The 24370-nt window shown below is 41.5% G+C and overlaps 1 protein-coding gene across 2 annotated transcripts; it reads left to right on the forward strand.

Moving 5' to 3' along the window:
* Positions 1 to 23701, forward strand: LOC109626661 (arf-GAP with dual PH domain-containing protein 1). Of its 2 annotated transcripts, none has more exons than XM_020082787.2 (11): positions 1 to 447; positions 10390 to 10517; positions 12703 to 12794; positions 14344 to 14426; positions 17149 to 17261; positions 17372 to 17518; positions 20440 to 20523; positions 21159 to 21221; positions 21498 to 21569; positions 21655 to 21883; positions 22709 to 23701. In XM_020082787.2, exons 1-11 carry the CDS (start codon positions 357 to 359, stop codon positions 22735 to 22737), a joined length of 1131 nt encoding a protein of 376 aa, XP_019938346.1. In that variant the 5' UTR covers positions 1 to 356; the 3' UTR covers positions 22738 to 23701. The 2 variants fall into 2 exon arrangements, with proteins under 2 accessions (XP_019938346.1, XP_069373217.1); XM_069517116.1 differs by having other exon boundaries at positions 419 to 548.
* Positions 23702 to 24370: the final 669 nt, after the last annotated feature.

Below are 24370 nucleotides of genomic sequence, written 5' to 3' on the forward strand. Positions count from 1 at the left end.
AGAGAGAGCGACAGAGAGAGGGAGACACACACACCTACACACACAGAGAGAGAGAGAGAGAGAGAGAGAGAGAGAGAGAGAGAGAGAGAGAGAGAGAGAGAAACAGAGAGAGTTACAGAGATACAAAGAGAGAGAGAGAGAGAGAGAGAGAGAGAGAGAGAGTGACACAGAGAGAGAGAGTGTGTGTGTTTGTCTCTCTCTCATTTCTCCAGGTCAGGTTGGAGGCGGCAGGTGGTCGGACCAGTGTGTGTGTGTGTGTCCGTGTGTGTCCGTGTGTGTGTGGATGTTCAGCGGATGTTCCTGCGCAGGTTTGTTCCCTGCACCGCGGTGAGTGAGGCTGCTCGGGTAGACTCGGGATGGCGCAGGAACCGGAGGGAGACAACCGGCTCCTGCAGGACGAGCTGGACAGAGCGGGGAACGGGACGTGCGCCGACTGCGGCAACCCAGGTATTCATCCGGCAGCTCATCCAGCACGACCACAGACAGCATCGGTGCATCCAGGAGCTCAGGGATGCACAGATGTGATGCACGCTGCTGGACACGATGAGGTGGGGACGTGAGCCAGGAGGGTGTCGGGGGGGTATTCGGTCCAGATGTGGCACACATGTGTACCTGAACACAGCTGCCGGTAGAGTGAGGCCCGACTAACAGAGACTGGACTCTGGACTCAGTCTGAGCCATAAACACACGAGACACTCCTATGTGGATGTTATGGTGTGTGAGGGTGCACAATGAGGTGTGTGTGTGTGTGTGTTAAATTGGGGCTAGGGTGAGGCATCTAGTAGTGATGGTTGAGGTTAGGGTAAGGGGCAAGGGAACGGATTAAGCCGGTGACTGTCCTCATAAGATAGAAGTACAAGAATGTGTGTGAGTGTGTGTGTGTGTGTGTGTGTGTGTGTGTGTGTGTGTGGTCGGTTATTATCATGTTCTACAATGTCAGCAACCACCACACAGTAATTATTGGGGTGTTTCTTCATTCCTTTATCTGTCTGTTGTTCTGGTGTCCGTGTTTGTCTTTCCTTGACAGATGTGACATACATCCGCTCAGCATAGGGCAGGACTTTCACCTGGGTTATCTTATTCCCCTCAGCGACACCTCAACCATATCTGTCTTCATTCCTTTATCTCTCTATCCTCCCTCCAATTCCTCCCTTTTGTACCCCCTCTCTCCCTCTCCATCCCTTCCACTCCTCTTGTTGAAATGGCATTAAACCAGTTGGTGGCCACTGAGGCTCCGGTGTGGGCCGCACGCCCAGTGCTTGGAGGCGAGCACGGCCCCAGGACGCCTGTTCCTTGGCCCTGGTTACTGCTCCACTGAGAACTGGCTGTGCAGCTTTTGGAGCCAGCAGCGCTTTCCACAAAAATTAGATAGCTTTGTCTGAGCCGTGGACGCTCGAGAGGGATTTCATCATGATGGCAGTTGAGAAATAAACAGGGGAGCGTCTCCCGGCGTGGTTGGTTCTATATGTGTGTGTGTTGAATCTAGCAGCTTCTAAATGTTTGACATTTTTACGCCATGTTTTTTTACAATAGTCCAGACTGGACAAACTAAACACCTTTTGATTTTTTATGGCAACTGGAGCTACCACCGGTTCCTTTTCATGTTTGGAATGAGAGGGTGAGGTGAGGGGTGTTCAGCTGCAACTTCAACACTCAATAACACTAAATTTTACACACTGTACCTTTAAATAACGCAGTTCAGCCTATAGCCAGTCTAAAGCTTTTACATACACTGGAAATGGATGGAAATGTCTGTGATTTGGTCCATCTTGTTTTTCCAGACTAAAATATCTCACCAGCTATTGGATGGATTGGCATAAAACCCACCCAGCCTTACTGGCATCTACACAGATGTTGTGTGTTATACAGTTGTGAAAAGAACATCTGGGAGATCATATGACAGTTCTTAAGTTCAGGAGCTGAGGCGCCAGATAAGCAGGTATTTGCACGGTGACTGATTCTGACTAGTGAAGAGCCTTTAGTTGAATGCAACATACTACTTTCCTGCTTATTTGCATTGTCGCTCACTGGGCTCACTTCAACCAAACCATCACTGTCATCTGCTACCAAACCAGGAATTCCCAGGCTCATGATTCGTCTCTCATAATGGTCAAGATATGAATTATTGATGCTGGTGTGGTGGCTCCAACCTCCGGTGGGGATGGGATCTTATCACGTCTGTTTTTTTGGAGAAACATCACAGTTTGATTGTGGCTCAACACCACAAATCAGCTCCATGCAGCAAAATGAAAAGACGAGAGTGAGAGATAAGGAGAAGGAAGGTAGCAGTGGTAGCATTTTTGGACTTTTAAAAAAAAAACTACCAAAATACATTAATGCCAATGAAAATATCTCACTGTGTATGAAGGTCTCACTAAAGGTTTGGAGTAACTCTTGTCTTTTTCACACAAAAAAGACCAAAATAACGAAATAAATCTCTTCTTCATTGGGAAGGAGTGAAATCGTCAGTTCAGCTCATCATTATTTCATGATTGTATTTATGCAGAAAAAAAAAAAATCAACATAAATACAGGTTCAAGACAACAGCTGTGTGATCGTCCACACTGACATTTTAAAGTCTTCCTGACTTTGCAGCCTCACAGCTGGTTCCTCTGCAGAGTGGATAGCTCATTACACCACTGGTCAGCTTCCTGCTGCTCTCTGTAGTCACCTCTACTGTGTTGTTATACAACTGAATACACTATGAAGTTTTTTAATGTATTTTTTGGACCGAAACAGAAAAATATAATTGCCACGTAAGAAAAATGCCTACATGAATGTATTTGACCTGTATTCAACCCTCACTCTTCTGGCTCACATCACTGTTTTGTAAAAGCTCAGTTTCAACAACGAGCAAGTGTTTTAAAATGTATGCACTCTGTAGATCATTGTGTTTGGGCAAGAAAAACAGTTTGAGTCTGGATGGAGGCCGGACAGGGTTAAATATTCACTGGTTTAAAGTTGATAATTTAATTTTTGTTATGACTTGAAAAGATTAACATTCTCGAATGGTCAAAAAACACATTACTTACTGTCCATTGCTGCAGCTCCTCTTTTCAGTCTCTGTCTGAAACACTTGCTTGTAGCTTCTGTCTCCCGATAAAGCCCAGGGCTTTATGCCCAGTGTGTTCTGATTGGCCAGCTGGCCCACTGTGTTGTGATTGGTCAACCACTTCCAGCGCATGTAAGAAATTCGTCCACTCCTGCTTTACTTGGCTTTAGGAGTGTGCTGCTAAGATTAACCGCTCGTCGTGCATTATGCGAATGTGGGGCGTCATGTCATGTAACTATGATGCAGCAGTATTGGTCGAACTACTGATGAGGCGTTCCAGGGGCGGGGTTATGGGCTTTTTAACTTTGGAGACTTTTTGTGTACTAAAAAAACTAACATACACATGATATGTCTCCGATAATGCTAACCTACAGTACTCATAGCAGTAATGAAGATTCTAGACAACAATATTATTGGTTTGCTTTTGCGAACAAGATGACATGATCGAGGCAAAAACCAAAAATACTGAACCGATTTTCTTGAAACTTAGTAGAGGGTGGGATATGGCCCAAGGAAGAACCCATTAACTTTTGGAGTGGATTCGATTGAAGGGGAGGATTCAACACTTAAGTCGGAGACATTGTGAGATTTTCAACAATTTTGTTAATTTCTCAAGAAATGATGCAGAGATCATACACGCAGTAGGTAGCGATACATAAATCTAAAGTGAGACACATTAACACATTTGCAGACAATCACAACGGCAGGAAACCAGAGAAAGATGGGGAGGAAAACACAAGGCAACAAGCAGGACAGAACCAAATAAAGTAAAAGACTGGAAAACAAGTCTGAAGAGTAAATGCAGAAATGAATCCTAAAATAAACCAAAAGTCTTTCAAAATTTCTTCAAGTCCTTGGCCCGGGGCAGTATTGATACACTTGTAGTTCTAAAAGCAATGGATTGCCGATGACCTCCAGTGTGGCTGCTGCATCACATCACATGAAATCCCCTTATTCACTGTGAATGTGGAGGTTAAGACAGAATATCTCATCAGCAGCAAGTGACTCGGCTGTCCACCCTCACCCCTGTTATATCTTACCAGGATACAACCTCCATTGAGCAGACAGGGAGCCTGCAGGAATTAGTCTGAAAACACACACAATGTGGCAACACTGCTTGTGCACTTTTTTATGCTTAGTCATTCTCTCTCTGCCCTTCTTACCTTTGCTCTTTGTGGGTTTTTGCCTCCCATCTTCTCTCTGTGCTCAGATGAAGCAGCTGAGAGGCTGAGCTGGGGGCTTATACGGCAGGTTTCTCTGTAGCTCAGCAGCGCTGCGGCTCTGCCCTTCGCTAAGGAAACACAAACGATTAATTCCCTCCGGAGAGAAGCCTCAGCAGTCCTCAGAGCGGTGAGGAAGGTGTTTGTCGAACAGCAGAAAACAGCAGTAACTCTGATGAGATAGGAGGGGGGGTCAGGATATTATGGTTGCTTGCTTATTACTGTCCTGAAATCATTATTTTCTTTTTTGTCTTTTTTTAGTTCAAGAAAGCTGGTGACAATAATCAATATTTCACCTTTCACATTGTAACTTCCTCTTATTCTCACTGAAACAGTATCTACAAGGGTCATGGGTCTATTCATAGGTGGTATATAAAGACAGACAGTGTATCTCCACTTCCACCTATGAACCAGAACTGAAGCTGAATGATTCCAGATATGAATTTTTATATATTTTTTTTCCAGCCAATTTTTATCGCATCAAATAACCAATTAAAACCAAACGTACTGAAAAATGAATCACTTGAACATGCATAACTGTGGTGAGATGATTTGATTTGACGTGTATTTTTAAACTTTTTAGTTTGGTCCATGTCCTGATCTGCTAAAATGGAGGAGGTGGGACTTATAATCTCCATTTATAACCTATGCTGCAGCCAGCTACCACTTTTGGGGAGCAATCATGTCATGCATCTTTACAGTCTTTATGCAACAAGCATGTCACCATTTCTTAGAGCATTTTGGGAATTTATATATATCCATTGGCCCCTATCGGTTGTCTCAACATTATACAGTTTTACAAGAAAAGTCTTCTGAACAAGGGTTCTGAACAAATCCGTCCTTAACTGACACATCATCATTAAATCTTTGTTTAAATCATAGCTGAAAGAGAAGGATGGGGTGTTGGAGGAAAGATTGTAAACAGTATTGGCACCAAGGTCTTGACGGGAGGTAAATCATCAGCCGGTAGCCAAGCAGCTCATGGACGAGCCAGTGATGATGAAGCATTAATGATGCAGCTGATTATGTTAGGTTTGCTAATGCAATGCTCCACTCAAGTGGACCACAATCTCGTCGGAAAATTTTGTGTGTGTGATTCTTTGCTGTTGTACATTCAAAGACATATTGTGAGAAGCGTTAGTGTGGATCTGTTGGCTGTAGAGCTGACTCCATGGTGGAAGTAGTCTTTGCATTTTCTGAATATGTATGAACAAGCACGAACAAAACGACATATACAATCCTTATATTGCTTTATGTGGACTATTTATCCATGATCTGAATTTTGATTATTTAGTATCTCATGGGACATTATAGGAAAGGGATTCATATTTGAATGCGATCAATAAACTGTGCTGTTGGATTCTGGTGGGTATAAATATCAGAAGGGTTTTGTTTATGATAATTTAGATTTGTTTCAGTGATGACGTGAGGAAGAGGTCATGCAAATAAAAGTGATTCATTCGTTCAAAAAAACCAACCTCTGAGAATGTGCTTTTTAGAAGTTATTCCTTCTTGATGATTTTCTTATAAAAAGCCCCAGGAAGTTTTTTAAAATTTCATAAAAATCACATCAGTTCAAGCTTTTGTTAAAGTTCAGTCATATCTGCAGGAGGTACTGCTGTACAAGTGAAACTGTGCTTGTTGCCTGAGGGGTTTATCTGAGACATGAGAGGGTCACAACCTCAGCTCGACCCGCTGTTTTGCCATTAACCTCCACCATGACACAGCCCTTGACAGACTGACGTGTGTTTGACCAGACATACGAGTGAACTCATGCAGATGCAGAAAAAGTGCCTGCAAAGTGCTCACGGGCGCTTGGGCACAGGGGCTGCTATTGTATAAATACCCCGTCGTTCATTTATCCTGCCTCTGCCCTGCAGGATCGCCACAGGCTCTTCTTTCTTCAACCTTGAGCGGCTGAATCAACTGCTCTGTTGTCTGTCAACCCCAGCGAGCCCTGCAACTTCACTTTGTGCACAACAATTCTTTAGTGATGGAAGCTCTTTAGCAAACAGCATATGTTCTGTGGAAAGAAAAAAAACAAATAGTCACACTACATCAGGAGTTTTCCACCTCCTGTTCGCTACGACTGTGCATCTGTTGTTCACAGTGATCCTGTGAAGAAACATCTTCTATGTGCAGTACATTTAAAAGGAGGAAGACCTGTGTGTTTATGTGTGCACGTCTGTGTGTGTGTGTGTGTGTGTGTGTGTGTGTGTGTGTGGTTAGTCAGTCATGCAGCCACTGTAATCTCCATGAGTGCTTCGTCTCAGTAAGGCCTGACTCAGACGGCGATGAGCTCACCGCTGAATGGCTGGTTGTGCGTTATGGTGACAGCAGTGTGTGCGTTTTCCTCGATCACGTCATCTGTGTGCATCGTTGTTGGTGGTGAAAATGAGACATAGCTGATATTAAAAGGACAAAGTCTGATTTCTTCACATCTCCAGTGCTTTTTGTGTGATTAAAAAACATCCTAGTTGTCACGGGTTAGAAGGACAGTGCAGTATTGGGCACATGTTGAAGGTAAAAAAATCAGACATCTTAAAAATAAAGTTGTAAAGTCGTAATTTTATGAGAATAAAGTTCTGGAGTAAATTTAATGAACAAAATGGACATAAAGTTACGACTTATTATAACGATAAAGAGGATTGCATTGCATCGCATCGCCCACTCCCAACATTTCCTACAGAAGAGGCAATTTCCTTCAAGACCTTGTGGTTCTTTCTTCAGAACAGACAGTTCTCATGATGTTCTTATGATAATGTGGTGCTGATGTGCCAAAAATAAAAAAATCTTCTTATTTGTGAGACCTATACTTAGGTATAATTTAACAAGCTACATCAATTTTTGCAGGCAACAGGCTGATCTTATAATATTCCTCTTGTAGAAGGACACAATATTTTTACTTTATTCTCATTTTATGACTCAGTTTTTTCTCGAATCTCGGAATTTCTTTCTCTTGTACTTGGTCCTAATACTCTGTTGTACCAAAGACAAATCAAAGGGAGATTATTGTCAATGCCAGATAACACCCCTGGCGATGTTGTGAGCTCTCATCATCTCTCTGCAACATAAAGAACCTGAGCACCCCCCCCCCCCCCCCCCCCCCGCTGATCCCCATTCAGGCTCTGTGGCACCTCCTGTCTTCAGCCTCAGGAGGACGTAAATGCAGGAATAGTATGTTTTGCCCTTTTCTACCCTTCTCTCTACTGTAGCTCTTATATGACTCCTTTGGGAGTTACACACTCAGTGTATGTGTGTGTGCATGCATGTGTGTCTGTGGTGCAGCAGGCTGAGGATCTCCTCGTGAGAGGAATGGCAGCGGCAGAGAGATTATGAGATGGAGGGAGAATGTGGCGGCTTCTGAGTGTTGCCTGATAGGACATGCTTCTCTTAGCGCCTCGTGGCTCTTGTGAATTTATGATGCTCATTTGAGGAGCATTTTATTCCCCGAATGTAAAACGTTGCACTCAGCACGTGGTGGCCATTCTTAAAAGACCACATTAAAGGGAGTCTTATCGGAAATATCTACAGTGTTGGCATCTCGTGAAGGACATGTTTATACAACAAAAGCAAACTAAGAAGAATTCTGGCTCAAGCGATTGTTCAAGTCAGACGAAGGAAAATTAATTGGCAATAGATCTGATGAGCAATTAGCAATTTATTTAGCATCAAGGCTAAGAGTCTACAAGAATGTGAGCAGCTGTGATGCTGTAAGCTGAGTGGTATTTTGAATATGCTGATAGCTAATTAACAATAATCTCAATTCAGGGGCTTCGTCCTTTGGAGGACTCAGTCGACTTGGTCTACGAAGAACACGTCTATGGTCACGTCTTCAGTCATGCTATCATAGACTATGAAGGCTAAACCGAAACTGTGGAGTCTGTGGAGGATTTAGTATTTTCTAGCTTGTCCTGCCTTTATCGTTGCATCAATAACTACTTTGAGCTGCTACACTAACTGCAGCTTGGCCGTCAGTCAGCTTGTTAGCTCTGCAATGAATCCTGGGATAGTTTGTTTAGAGTAGGGTATGGAATTATGCATTTAAAAGAGCTTTCAAAATGGGACAGTGTAGTCCCACTGCTGCGACGCCATTGAACATTGTCTTTGATACAAAGGTTCGGTACACATGGTACAGTCCAAGTGATAGCAGAGGTATGAAAAAGGTCTTAAATACCTCCTTAGCTAATATAAGAAAACAGCTAACATTGGTCTTCAAGTGCCGTGAATTTGAACATGACTAAAGGATGTTATTAGTTTTACAGGTAATTGGTCAGATACTAAACCAAAGTGTAAAATAAAATGAAATGTTGCCCTGATGATGGCACTAGAGGAAAAGTTAAGGATTAGTTCTTATAGTTCATCCTCTGGGGGACATGAATGTGTGATGCAGTTTTTCTACAATCAAACAGTTGTCAGGACATTTCACTGACAAACTAATGGTGAAGTTCAAAGTGAGATTCAGTCTTTGTGACCCACCCATCATAGTCGTGTTCTCTCTCAGTTTGAAATCATACTTTTTGGATTGTTGATTAGATAAAACTTAGGGCATTGGGATATCATGATTTCTGATATTTTATAGGAGATTATTTACTCAATCAAAAATGTATTATTTATTTGAATAAATAATGGAATCAGAACCCAGCATTACCAATATTATAAACATTATATTTACACTGATAGTTTATATTTATTTACTTCATCAGGTGGCATATGTAAAGTTGATGAATATGATAATTATTTATTTGGTTAACGGGTAATTTTCATTAACCATAAATTTCCCAGAAGGCAAACACATTGAAGCCCATTAAAGTCAACAATTTTACATTCTGAAGTAATTTCCTAAAGAAAGCACAGACAAATATACTTTTAGTAACTGGAACAACTAAATGTTTCCAGTTTGTCTTGATACATGACTGAAAATAACTGAAGACATTGACAATATATCTCACACAAATTTATCTTTTACTTTCATTATGACCAGGATTGAATGTCTTTTATTTTCAGTAACGTCTACTGTAACAATGTGGTCATACCAAGCTTTCATTTTTCAGTACAAGCTGTGCCTTGTGTGTGACTCTCTCTCTCTCTCTCTCTCAAACCACAAGCCGTCTTTCTCTCTCTGGCAGCACCAGGCAGCGTCTCTGACTTTGACGACTTCATTTGCACGGACAGAATCAAAGTCTTGGTGTGAAGCGGTGACTCAGACGTACCTTTGCTGAACACCCGCTGCTGCTGCCTCTGTGTCACGATGCAGAGAGCCCCCTCACCCCAGTCCCCCCCACCACCCCCATTCTCTGCACATTCACTCTGACTGCTGATGAGCCCGTTCGTTTTATAGAACTGTCCTCAAAATGTGTATTTAGTCACGTGATCATATTGGCAATAAGCAGAATGTAGTCTGTAAGTCAGATTATTCCAAACGCTGTGCATGTGTGTGTGTGTGTTTTTCCTCTGAGCATTTAAAAGCATAAAGGGATGTGTGTTTGTCATTGACAGAAAATAGCACTGCATTTGTGTGTGTATACCACAACATTTGTGTGCATTTGCATCTCCATAAACATGTGAGTGTAAGCATGTTTATTTGGCTCTGTTTTTTCATTTGGTTGTGTGCTTATGTTTGTGTGTTTGCCAGGACATTTGTTTGCATTTACATACAAATGTCAGTGGAGGCATACGATTTGCCTCCTTTCTGTGTGTGAGTGTGTGTGCGTATGTGTGATGATGTTATCACAATGTATTTAGCAGACTGCTGATGTAACTAACCTAATAACTATCTTGGCTGACTTCTGATCAGATCTTAGGCAGTCTGTTTCCTGTCAGTACGCTAAACAGGATTTCCCCAAAATCATATTTTGCTTCGCTGCTCTCCTTTATGAGCAGCGACACACTCGACCAGGGTCCTTTGTAACATTTGCTTCATTTGCTTTGTTCCTATTACTTAACAGAGCCAGCATCAGCCCTTTCAGTATTTATAGCATGAACCTTGAGCTGCTGTTCTCGTTGTTGCGGCGCCTTTATGACAAGACTCCTCTTTTATTGCTCCTGTGTTTCTCTCTATCATCCCCTTGTACAGTTTTACCCAATCTCATTTCCTCCCCCCTCTCTCTCCCGTAGAGCCGGACTGGGCGTCGCTGACGTTGGGCGTGTTTGTTTGCCAGGCCTGCTCGCTCCTTCACCGAAGCATCCCCCACATAACCCGCGTAAAGTCTGTCCAGGACACGTGGGAGGCCAGCGAGGTGGAGGTAGGGCAGCAGTGGCAAACATAGAGCATATTGCAAAGTCCAAACTTAATATAGAATAAATGTCAACAACATGTAACCCTCACTTCCCCATCTCAATGTGATACTTGACTGATAACATGTTACCCACCGGATTCTAACAATGGAATGGATGTAACAAAATGTGAAGCCTTATGCAAGAACATTTCTCTATCCCATTCTTGTGAACGCAATATCTCAAGAACGCTTTGATGGAATTTCAAGGTGGCCTCATAAAATGTTTATATTTTTCTTGAATGTGATATCTTAAGATAAGATTGACAGATTGTCTTCAAATTCGATACAAACAAGGTCACTGTGACCTGAAAAAAGCAAATTATTTGCCTTGTAAAAACTAAATTTCAAGAACACCTTAAAGGGATTTCCTTAAATTTGGCAGCAATGTTTTTTTGTGTTCCAGCGCCTCATGACATCTTAAATTCTGGTGATCTTCATCCGACCCTGACCTCTGATGTCTGAGTGCGTTTCCTCACAGGGATCAATAAAGTATAATTCCATTCGTGAGACTGTATAACCTTTCTTCTGGGTGTCAGAAGAAGCTGGGCTGTTCTGTGCCCTGCACACAGTCAGAGATATGTACGAGAGAAATATTGACTTCGGTGCACAATTGTAAACACACAAATGCATATTTTGACCTCAGTGAGTTGAAGCTGATTAAAATGTTTGGCTCTGCAGGGGAAAGTGTGAGGTGGGCCTTTGAATGTATCATGTCAGAACTTAAACACCACACAAGGGACAAAAACGACTTTAGGGAGGCGATGCTGATGTGAGTTATGAGGAAAACCAGGAGGTTGGAGATGTGGGAGGACAATTAATGGGAGGTGATGATGGATTTGACTTAAGAGATTGGGAATGTCTATGAAGAAAAATGCAACAATAATACAATGCACAAGAAATGCAAATATTAACTACTAAATAAACTTACAACTTTTCATCAGCTTGTAAGTTTCCATTAGTAGTTTTTATCCCGGAGCACCTCAGAACTTTAAGACATGAGTTATGACTTGAAGAGGTGATACATGAAGTTCATTCAGCTCATTAAATTAAGGTCATTTTAAGAATATACTGTACTTCCCAATGATAAAAGCAACATTTGCCACAATTAACACATTTTATTTTTTGATTGAAATAATGTAATGTTGTTAAGTTGACAGAAATATTTTGCTCTGTAAAAACACAAACGGAGGCAAGAGAATTAGATGAGTGGACGAAAAGATTTGAGTTGCATCGGGAGACGGTTGATTTTGAGATGCCAGTATATTGATGAGACTTTTGGAACTGTTGAAGTCCCATTCCAATAAAACATTCTAATGAGCCACTTTTGTCAAACAGTCACAATAGTATTCACTTAATTAGCCAAACCTTGCTAATATGACTGTCACATCTTTAAGACTTGATGACTCAATCGGTTTCTGCAGATATTCTAGCTCCCTCTCATACCGAAAGACTCTGGTGTTTGAGGACTGATTGTAAAGTCATGTCCAATTTTGAGAACATCAGATAAGCATTTTCATTTTTCATTTCTGAAATAGGGATTTACAGCTTGAGTAAGTGTTACAGGTAGATGATCTTCAACATGAGGTGAAGGAGAACAATTGAAAAGAGCAGACTGGAGAAGTTAACACTCTACAGCAAAATGTTTCCTATTAATAATACGAACATTTTTAGGGTCATATTTATTCAAAAATCTAAATGTCACATGCTAAATTCTCACATCTAGAGGAAATCTGGAACGTCAGTGAGGACTATGAGTGAACAATTTCAGAAAATCAGGGATTTGCTTGTTTGTGCACGTACAATAATCGCTTTCATTGTTTTCAACTTGTGCTAGGAACATGCACACATTATAGCCACTCCTTACTGGGTGTAAAAATAAAAACCCCAGTGACATACACATGCATGATGGTGCTTGACTAAATGCCACACTCGAAGCTTCAAAACAGCAATTTACAAACCTATGTCTGACAGTATTTTACCTAGGGTTTTTCAAAATAAAATACCTTAAAGGTTGTTGGTTGAATCTGCCAGTAGCTGTATAAAACATGATCTGGCTTGCCTTTGACTCTCGACATGGGAAAGTGTTGGAAACTAGTGAATTTTCTTTTGTCTGTTCAGATTACCAGGGTGTGTTGTCCTGTCTTTCTTTCAGTTAATGGCTGCTATGGGAAACAATGCAGCCAAGGCCAAATATGAGCAGAAGGTTCCTGCTTTCTACTACAGACCAACACACACTGACTGCAAGTGAGTGCTCTTTCTTTCGTCACATTCGAAACGCAAACACTGGTGGTGCAACCGTGTATGTTCGAAGGATTTTTACTCTGCAGTCTTAAAAGAGAATATTCTTGCAAGTGGAATTAGTTTCTACTTGATGCTATCAGATAACAGTTTGCTCAGGCTAACCGAGTCAACCTGTTTTACTACTCGTGTTTTGGAGTACAGAATAGTTAAAGACGATATCTTTTATACAAATCTATTACATGACAATATCCTCTTTAAAACTTTCCCCATTGTCCCACGTTCACTGAATATTTTGTACTTTAGCTGAACTGTTATGAACCATCATGGTACAAGCATCACTTAAATGTCACTTTGTGTGTCAATGTATAATATAACCTTTATTGACCAAAATATCAGAGGTGACTTGCGAGTTCGCTCATGTTTTGACTACTGTTATAGAAATGGCAAAAAGATTTGGAGTGATCCCAGCTGCAGAGCTGATTTGACCCCAGAGCTTTCACAACTTCAGATCCAGACCCCCAAAACAGACTTGGGCCGTTGTTCTATGGCACAACAGGCTAATACTGGCCCAGATCCAGTTCCAGTATTGGTGCCAGGTCTGGGCCAGCTCCAGACTGGATGTACTTTATCTCTGGCCTGGAGTTGGTCCATGACTGGATTCGTGCAAGAATTGGCCCACAAGCAGCATTCAGCACTGATATGGATTTTGTAAATGTTCAATATTACTGTAGTACGGAATACAAATGTGAATATCAAATGTCTTGTTTTCTGAAGCCACTAATATTCAAATGCTATGAGTAACTATACATGTGCAAAATGAGCAGTCTTAGTTTTTCTGTATCTATAGAAAAACAATGTTAAAGCTGCCATGTGCCTCCAGAGAAAAGAGAAGTCTCTCTCTATGCCTGCATCTAAGCCATGGTGTCAGGTTGTGTTCGCACACTCCACTCCCCCGAGAACCAGATAGTTTAGTGTTTAAGACCCAGTGACACTATAAGGTGCCATTCAAACAGATACTAAGAGGAAAACATTTGACACTCTTGGTGCAGCCAGAACAGCCGATTCATTTCTAATAGGTGCCAATAAAAGAGAAGTGTGTGGAGAGAGAGAGAAAGGATGAAAAGCAGCACAGAGCCTGAAGGGGAGACTGAAAGGTTGGAAGAGGCAGCGAAGTGGCGATGGTGAGAGAGACTGTTGGCATGGTGATGTGCTGACTGTTGCCATTTGTTTCTCCGCACACCGAAAAGGACGAGGCTCTAAAAAAGAGATTGCTTCCTCTGTATGCAGCTTTGGAAACTGCAGGGAAGCAAAGGCGCTGATCACAATTTGACACTGAAGCCTTTGTGCTGCAGTGTGATACAAATCTGTGAGTTGTAACAAACCTAAATCAACTTCAGGGACGATGTTTCTTCTGCTTGCTGGCCTGTCCTTCCACGTTCCAAGTGTTTTATCCAACTTACTTAGGAATAGCTTGTCAGTGTGTGCAGGTTGGGGCAGTCGGTGGGTGTGTAACTGAAATAAAATCTAACTGTGTGTGTTATCATTTCTTCAGGCTGTTGAGAGAGCAGTGGATCCGAGCCAAGTACGAAAGGAATGAGTTTGAGTTCATCGAGAAACAGGAACCTTATTCTGCAGGTTTGTTCTGTTATGCTTGTCACATCAGTTATACTCTTTCCTCAACACTGACCCTTTGCACCGTCCAAGCAGATAATGTCCCAAAACTGTGTTGTGATACGTCTTACTCCTCTGTGCCATAGAACCTTGTTCTCATTCAGAATCAAAACTGTGAAAGTTGACCTCAAGTTAGTCCAACACATTGTCCTAGTACATTATTCCACATACTCGGTAGAGCGCATACCTCCGCCAAGGCCAACAGTCCCCTTATATTCAACCAAGCTGCATCAAATTACACACAGTCATAGGTATCACTTTCCTAATAATTGACATCTTTCATCCAAGATCATTAAATTATTTCCTGGGAAATTGGTGAAAATGTCAAAACAAATCTCACAATGTTAAAGAAAGTAAAAACACATTTATGGATCCTCCCCTTTGTCAGGACCTTCAGTGTTCAGATGATTCACATGCCTCGTTTTTCTGCTTCTCCTTATTCACTGCCACAGATTACCTCGGTTTTGTTTGTCCTCTGCACTTATGGCATTCTATCGTTTTGTGTGTGTGTGTGTGTGTGTGTGTGTGTGTTTCTGACATGAAACATTCACCTACAGTGGCATTACCTCATCGATCAATAGCCCTGCTTGTCCCCACCCCTCGCCTCCTTCCCTCACAGTCTTTTCCTTCCTCCTATTCCCTCGCATACTCAATCAATGTTCACTGTGACCACTGTGGAGGCCAGCTTACTGCCAATAGTCAGTCTCAGCCGCCCACACACACACACACACACACACACACACACACAGACACACACACACACACACACACACACACACACACACATAAACTGTAAGCAGATGTAATGCACATCACAATGAGTTATGTAGAGAGTATAAATGTACAAACAGGAATGACACAATGACTTACATCATCTACGTGTGTGTGTATGTGTGTGTGTCCTCTGTAACAATAAACGAGTGAGGTCACCACAAACCAATCAGCATACTCCATCTTCAATATCATGTGAAATGTATACTGGAAGATATGCTCAACCCAACACACACACACACACACACACACAAACACACTCTTAATTGACGCCATCATTGACATGATTCATTCGCCCCTCAACCATCCAAACTAAATGCCCAACCCTAACCTAATCATAATTGTAACCCTAAAACCAAGTCTTAAGCCTTGAACATTGAAAAGGCGAAGCCTGGTTTAAAATGTGCTCACTCTGTAGGGTCTATGCAGGAACACCCACACACAGGCAGTTCTTTTTTCTTTCAGTGACAATTACAGTGTCACTGCTTGAATATGCTTTTATGCTTCTTAAATGCAAACCTACACACAGCCACTTATGAGAGAATGGATGTAAATGAATGTATAAAAGTCAGCAATGGATGTTTCGGGTAATTGAGTTCTGCTGACGGACTCCACAGGGACGTGTTGGCCCAAGGAGCTTTTAAGGTTCTGCTCATCGAGGGGTAAACAACATGACAACACAACGACCACTTCGATTTCATTTTAGAAAAAAAAGTGCTTGTACTTGCACGTTTGTATTCTTAGCACTCTATCGTGCTGTCAGGGTGATCACATCTGCTGTGAAAATTCAGTTGTTTCCAGTTGCAGCTTGTGATATAAGAAGACTCCAGGAGTAGTAGGAAGTAACACCATCTTATCTTGGTGTTATTTGGAGCCTCACTTTTCACAACACTAATAACAAATACACTAATAATATATTACACTGTATGAATGAGGAATTATAGGAAACTGTGAAATGAAAACACTGCCATGCTTTGGCAATGGTGGTAACTGATTAGATTTTGATGGTCAAACGTTAAGGTGGCTGTGTGCAAAACACATTTTTAATCACAACAGCTCAGAAACACCTTGATGGAATTTCTTTATATTTGGTGCAAATGTTCACTTGAGAGAAGATGAAGATAAACTGAATATATTTTGTATAAATGTGGTTTTATGAGGTGATTGTTGGGCCTTGGTGAAGAATATCCCATTCTAGCTTCTGTAATCTGTAATTTGGGTGAACAACAATAACATCCTCTCCAAATCTTCCCTCTGCCATCTGTTACACTCGTCTACACAAGCATTTAACCACATTAGCCTCCTTTTTTACATCCCATATTCTCCATTTCCAGTCCTGGAATTACAGTTTATTCAACAATTAAAGTGCACATTACACAACACTCAGCATCAAACTACCGGCTTGAATGTAAATGAGTCCCTTCTTTGGTTGTACCAGTTGATCGCTGATGTGCATCGAGCTACAGAAATAGATCTAGATTAGAAAGAATACACTTCACAGTGAGACGGAAATAGAGGAGAAAAGTGACAGAGGCAGAGTGTTTTACATAGCAGGCTATAAATGCTGCAGCATATCATTAACATGGAAACGGATGTTCTTTGGTACCGAGACAACGAAAATCTCTTTGAATGTGCTGCCTCGTGCTGACCCCCCTCCCCCTCCCCCTGCTCCGCTTCCCCCTCTTGTCCATTTGTTTCTTGGATATTGAGCTGCGTTCCCTCACTCGCACACACTGTCTCCATTTTCCTCCCATCACTTCTAAACTAGATCTGAAATGATCTTTAATTTCAGGGCAAATGAAGAATAATCTCACACCAATAACATCACTGTTAGTAACGTCTCCTATGTCTTATCTCTTTTGTCTTGTTTCGATACCATCTCCTCAACCTCTACACTCCCCCCCTCTCTGCTCAGGGTACCGAGAGGGGTTTCTATGGAAACGAGGAAGAGACAACGGTCAGTTTCTCAGCCGAAAGTTCATCCTGTCAGAAAGGGAGGGAGCGCTGAAGTACTTCAACAAGCAGGATGTGAGCGCAATGACACAGCCGATTTTAAGTGTTGTGTTTTTACAGTGGCAGGATTTCATTTGGCACTTTAACGATTAACTGTTTGTCGTCCGTGCGCCACCTCTGTCAAGGCCAGGGATCCCAAGGCGGTGATGAAAATCGAGACGCTCAACGCCACCTTTCAGCCGGCCAAGATCGGCAACCCCTGCGGCCTGCAGATCACCTACCTGAAAGACAACAGCACAAGGAACATCTTTGTCTACCACAGTGATGCTAAGGTGTATTCTCACACTGCTATTTATACACACAATCACATACACTCACTTACAGTAGCAATATGTACAAGTCTTTGAATACACTAATACATGGTGCTAATACAGGGATGGTAGTATAATATGCATGCTGTCAGCTTTACTAAAACCTCCTTTAATAATTAATCTCCTTTTGGCTTTTTCCAACTAGAATCACTGACTTCATTAGCTACAGCGCAGTCAGAAAATATCTATAACAGTGTTTTTCAGTGGATCTTTGGCAAGAAGAAGGGAACGAGTCATGTGAGATGCTTGAGCTGTTCCTTTTATATTTGTGCCCAAATTTTGCTGACCTAAAATGCCCAAAATGTTGACAATCACCATAGTTGACATCAGGTCTAACGATACAGGTTATTCAGTGCTTAACCAAACGTGCAAGAAGAAATCAGTGGGATGTCAAGGTTTAATCCCAATGTCATTATCTTCATGGTCAGAATGGCCACCAAAGCCACTGGGAGGAATTTCCAATACATCTGCTTGTTTAACTGAATTGCTGTGCTACGACTTAAAATAGTATAAAGGTTAGATCACTTAAAGGTTAGGTCATTTATGTGCAGTAAAGGTTCAGGGTGTAAGAGTTAGGTGAAAGGCATCTGTTGGCAGAAATTGAATATACAATAATCCTAGTGGTGTTTCCACTAGTGTTTCATTTAAATTGTACAAATTGTTGTTTTCTTTACCATAGAATTGGCTCTTTATATTGAAATACTTTATATTTGCATCGGGAGCGGATCCTCTCTATGGAGGCCGCCATGTTTTTTACAATAGTCCAGACTGAACAAACTAAACACCTTTTGAGTTTTTATTACAACTGAAGGCTACCTCAGGTTCTTGTTAATGTTTGGAAGGGGAGAGTGAGGTGAGGGGTGTTCAGCTGCAATATGTAACTTCACCACTGTAGCCACTAAATTCTACACACTGAACCTTTAAGTAGCACCAGATGACTTAATCCTTTCCTAGGAACCATCCTGAAATATTACAAATCAGCTCCTTTCTGGGGAATAAACAAAAACTAATTAAACCTCATTCTCTATTCTAACCTTTCTTAATACTCCTCCTGTGAACTGGTGTGTGTGTGTTCATGTTTGTGCCTTATGTCTCGCTGAGGGTTTTATAGTGACGGGTACACAAATCATTGCCTCACATTAAGTTTAAATGTCTGGGATGTACTGTGTGACTAAAATAGAGAAAGAGACAGAGGTGGAGGAAGGGGGTTCATGATGATGTCGTGGTGGGGCAGGGTGTTGCATAGTTAATCAAAAGAGATGAAAGAGAAGAAGGAGACAGATATTAATGTACAGAAGAGTGAGATCAAGTGCTGCGCCCTCTGCTGGTCAAAGTCTGCTATATAATTGAGTTCATCGGGTTCATCCAGTGTCACAGTCGCTCCCTCTCTCTCTCTCTGTTATCGACAGGGCTGCAGCATCCACACACACACACACACACACACACACACACACACACACACACACACACACACACACACACGCACACTGTTGATGACACCTACTGCATAGAAAAGATACCTGCACTTACATCAGAGGAAAAATGTAATTCTTCACATTCTTATATATTCATTCACTCAACCTTTATTTTACCCGGGAATACAATGAGGTAGGGACCTCATTTACAATATAGAGTATAGACAACAAACAAAACATTCTGAGACCACAAGAGAAAATGGAGGTAAAAATGGTGAGATGAAAAACTTCAATTTCTCTCTGGATAAAATTAGTTGAGCTTTAGATTGTTCTCCATGTTGTTCCATGTTGCATGTGCATGATGAGTAAATGGATTTACTGTGCTCAGTAGAAACAGCTGGTACCTGCAGTGTAATCCAGATATTTGAGCTCACATTAAAAGAGAGGGCGGGCCATCCAACCTTGGCATTTAACTCACAATCAGTAATGAGTCTTAAAGCTGAGGGAAAAACAGTGTTCAACAGATTCAGGGTTGCAGCTGAAGCATGCATGTTTAAAATGTCACCATCACCTACAGCAGACAGGAAAGTGTCCTCAATAAGAATGTTTTGTTTCTGTAGAAACATCTGATGGTCAAAGGTCACAGGGTCGGAGGCCTCGCAAATTATCATCAATCATCATTTTTGCCTCATGAATGTGATATCTCAAGACCAGCTTGAGGGAATTTCAGCTGTTCAGTTGTCACTTGGACTCAAAGATGAACTGATTAGAATGCAGGGGTCAAAGGTCACAGTAACCTTATATTAAAAAATGATGTGGACAGAAACTGCACTGGCTGGCAATATTGCTTTTAAAAACAGTGCAGCCATTACAAGCAAAGCAACGTGCATGAACAAATAATGACGTGACATAGTTACTTCTTCATAGACTTCAACTAGTCCAGAACTCTGCCGCTCACATCATTTCCAGACCCCACTCCCTCCATTAATCACTTCTGTCCTTCAGCAGCCTCATTGGCTCTGCATTGTTTTCAAGATTCTGCTGCTGACCTTTAAGGCCATCTGCTCCCCACCTCTAGAACTCCTAGACATCCGTAACACTGACTCTTTTTAAACTGTCTGATTGTTTTCCATTTGGCCAACCTACGTAATTTTATTCACTGCATCTTTTTTATACAAAGTTTTTTTTTGTTCTGTTTTTTATCTCTGCCTTACAAGGTGACCTTGAGTCCGCTATAAATAAAATGTATTAAAATTATGATTATTATTATTATGATTATTATTATTAATTAAAGATTCAAACAGTAACTGTCAGGAATTATACCATGATTTCCGTGTAACCGGTTCCTCATTCCTCCCTTCTCACAACCCAAAATACATGTGACTGTGATAGACTGTGATAGAATGTGATTGTAAATGACAGCAGGACGTGTTGTTACTGACGGTGTTTTATCTGTTTATTTTGCAGGAGATGGTCGACTGGTTCAATGCTATCAGAGCAGCCAGGTTCCACTACCTGCAGGTGGCTTTTCCTGGAGCAAGCGATGAGGAGGTGAGGTTTTCATTCGTCATGAGCCACATGTTGCTGTGGAGCTCGTAGTTAGGATAGAAATTGTCAAAGACGTCTGTTGTGAGTAGTCTATGGTTCAGAGTGAAGAGAAAACTTTGCCTCCTAACTGGTTTATCTGCAATGAAGATTTGTTCATCAATGTTTTTCATAAAATCAAACTGAATTTGCTTTATTGCTGCCACCAAATATGCAGTTTATATACAAGTTTGAATTATTGCCTGAACTGACAATTGAATTCAGCTCGATATAAAGCGTGGCAGCAACAAAACAAACATTGTACTTTTACTTTGAAGACAAATTTCTAAAGAGGAAGTGATTCTATTATTGTTGTCATGGTGGTGAACAGCACCCGTGACACCCTCTGTTAGTCCGATATGGTGAAGTAAAAATAATCAGAGTTTTTAAAACTATCTGGACTTCGAGGACAAGTTAAGACTGTTTATTCAAGTTCTATAAACATTTAGCGTATCACGTGACCAAATCACACCTAATTCAACATTGCATTTCCTTTGGCTATTTACAATACACATTCCACGTATGAAGCCGATCAACGGTTCTTTAGTTACACTTTCCTAGTTTTATGTTCTTATTTCATGTGCTTCTCTCTTGTCTTCCAGCTGGTTCCCAAACTGACCAGAAACTTCATGAGGGAAGGCTTCATGGAGAAAACAGGCCCAAAGGTTTGTGCAGTAGTTAATCTCACTGGATCATTTCTGGAAAATGAAATAATTATTAATCGCATCAATCACGTTGAGTGTCTGCGGTGTTAGCATCATGACCCCTCCCACTGAGATGGGAGCAGTCCCACTGAAGGTCACGTCAAAAGTATTTTTTTTTAATTCGATGCCTATTTAGTTGGTCGATGATTTGATCTAACCCACTTTGCATCAAACGCCACAAATGTCACACCTCCAATGAATTGATTCGCTTTGCTGTTCTCTTGTTTTTTGCCACAGCACACAGAGGGCTTCAAGAAGAGGTGGTTCACTATGGACGACAGGAGACTCATGTATTTTAAAGACCCTCTGGTAAGAAGAGACCTCGCTTTTGTCTTTGTTCTGACTCAGCGTTCACAGGTCCTCCCCCCTCACCCTGCGTTCCCTCCTCTCCCAGGATGCATATGCCCGTGGCGAGGTATTTATTGGCAGTAAAGAGAACAGCTACACCGTCATGGCTGGCTTGCCCCCGACCACGCAGGGTTACCACTGGAACCACGGCATCACCATAGTCACGCCGGACAGGAAGTTCCTGTTTGCCTGCGAGACAGAGGCCGAGCAGCGGGATTGGATAGCGGCCTTCCAGAGGGTCATCAATCGACCAATGAGGCCACAGGAATATGCAGGTGCAGAGAAAAGACAGTGTTTATTGGCTGTGTGTAACAGCAACAATTGTATCTGACCACACGGTGTTTAAAACACTTCTTAAATATTATTGAAATGAAAATCAGAAACTGTGGTTCAGACTTCAGTGTTGCGGTTTTCTCCAAACTACTGATAGATTCAAACACAAAAAGGAAACAAATAAACAACTATGGGTTTTTTTCCCTATTTTTATTCAAAATTTCTTCCAGTTTCAGAGCGGGACTTAATGATTTCGCCTGTATGGGACTACACATCACTACAACTTGGTTGTGGAATTCTGACTGATTTGTTGCAAAAGCAGAGGAGACATCTGAGAGCGGGGGTGTAAGAGTGAGGAGAAGAGCCAGCGTGTAGGAAATCTGAGTGCAAGCTCACAGTTTGAGGACAAGCAGAGCGAATCTAAGAACACGCAGGATATATTTAAGTGCGAACATTAAATCAATAAGTCCGGCTCTAAAACTGTGAAACCACGCTCTTGAATATGATAGGGAAAAAAAGAAAACCCATAAAGAACTGGAGATTTTAAAAACAAAGAATCGCTGGATCTTGTTTAACTATATTTATTTGTATATATGTATGTATATATGTATAGAACTATTTCTGTTCAGTTATTCTACACCAGCTGTGTGATGTGATTCGGAGACTGAGCTGCTCCTCATCATGTGAAGCCTCCGTCTGCTTCTATTCTTCTAATGATTAATATTGTCTGTTAATATGTTGAAGGGATAATTATCCTTATTGCTGCTCACACTCTTTTTATTACCTGCATTACAAATGTTGCTCATTTCACTTCTCTGTCTCTGCAGTGGAGGCCCATTTCAAGCACAAGCCTTGAAACCTGCGGGGAAACCACAACTCCAAAAAGATCCCAAATCGAGTCTTAGTCAGATCAGAGACGACCCCGGCGTGTGACCACAGACCATGACGGGGCAAGGTGGGGTGGGGGAAGTGGACGTGTAGGCATTTTGAGATGTGCAGAGATAAGAAAAGCTGATGAAGAAAAAGAAAATAAGGAGAAAACAGCACTCCAGTCTATGTGTAGGAAACTCAAACTCTAAAAAGGGACTCGTGGCCCCTCATGGGGTGAAACGCTGGTGGTCTGAGGCCAAAGGGTAGGTGATGTCATCCCTATTGCGCTGAGTGACCCTGTGCTATACGTTACCATGCCAACCACCCCCCCCATCCTCAGCCGGGTGGGCCATCCAGTCCCCTTCAACAACCTCCTTTCGTCTCGTGAATGGTGCATTCTACCTGTAATCTAATGTAATTATGTAATCTAGAGTCATTTCACTGGTTGCTTAACAGAGACCGTGTATTGTTAATTTATTGAATGTACAGTTTTGATGACAGTGGCTTACCGTGAGCGTGGAATCGTGACGTTTTCGTTGAGGACGCTGTGTGGTGGAACCTCTGGCACTGACACCCTGATAAACCTGAATCTACAAAGTGCTGTTAACAACAAATATGCATAAAAACACACACAAACTCTCAGTGATCACCGTCGCTGTTAATGTAGCTGGAGGCGACTCATCTGCTTCCAGACAGGGTTCTTTGAAAACCTCAATCCGACAGCTGTTCTCTTTTTTATTTGTACTGTTGAAGATACCGAGTCATCGTAGACCGTGATTGCTGCTTTAAAGGATTGTAATGTGATAGGATTGTAATTTATATAACACGTCTACAACTGTTGTATTTACTTTTTGCATCTTGTTTTAAAGGACACATTGTTGTGTTGATCCATATCAGTGCTGGTTTGTTTCATGATCAAAATCTTAACATCAATACAGATGAGTCTGAAATCAAGTTGCAAGTGTCTGATTTGTGTTCAAACCAATGTTGAAGACATTTCAGTCGAGTCTTCAGTCCCCTGGGATTGATGATGATTAAAGGAAAAGTTTGATTTAATAAAAGTTATGTCTGACTTACATGGTGTGGCCACCATTCCTTTTGACCCTTTTCATGGCAGCCAGTTGATGTGAAATAGTAGGTAAACACAGGTTTAGTACCCAACTAAAGCAGCACCTCCATTATGTGCTATTAAAACTCATCTTAAGACTGACGTAATATCACCTTATACAATTGTTATGGCTAACATTTCTCAACTTAATTCACTATTTCTTGGTTCTGAGTGACTTTAATTATCTGCAATGCAACAAACTCAATATAGAACCGACATGCATCACCTTGTATAGTTGTTATGACTAAGGTGTTGGCTAACAGTTGCCTGACCAATTGACAAGGGGCAAAGTTACTGTAAAAGTGACAAAGTGACTGTCTGATATTCACTTTCATTTTCCCTCACCCTTCCTGAACCCCCATAAACCCACACTAACCCTTAGCCTCTAACCTCTAACCCCCTAACCATTATGTGCAGTTAAAATAAAATTGACTAAATAAAACTAATTGCCACACTTTCTTGCTGATGTCTTATACTGTCAGAGGTGAAACGAGAATCATTTTCTCTAGAA

Source organism: Paralichthys olivaceus, chromosome 21 (assembly GCF_024713975.1).
Source record: "Paralichthys olivaceus isolate ysfri-2021 chromosome 21, ASM2471397v2, whole genome shotgun sequence".
NCBI lineage: Eukaryota > Metazoa > Chordata > Actinopteri > Pleuronectiformes > Paralichthyidae > Paralichthys > Paralichthys olivaceus.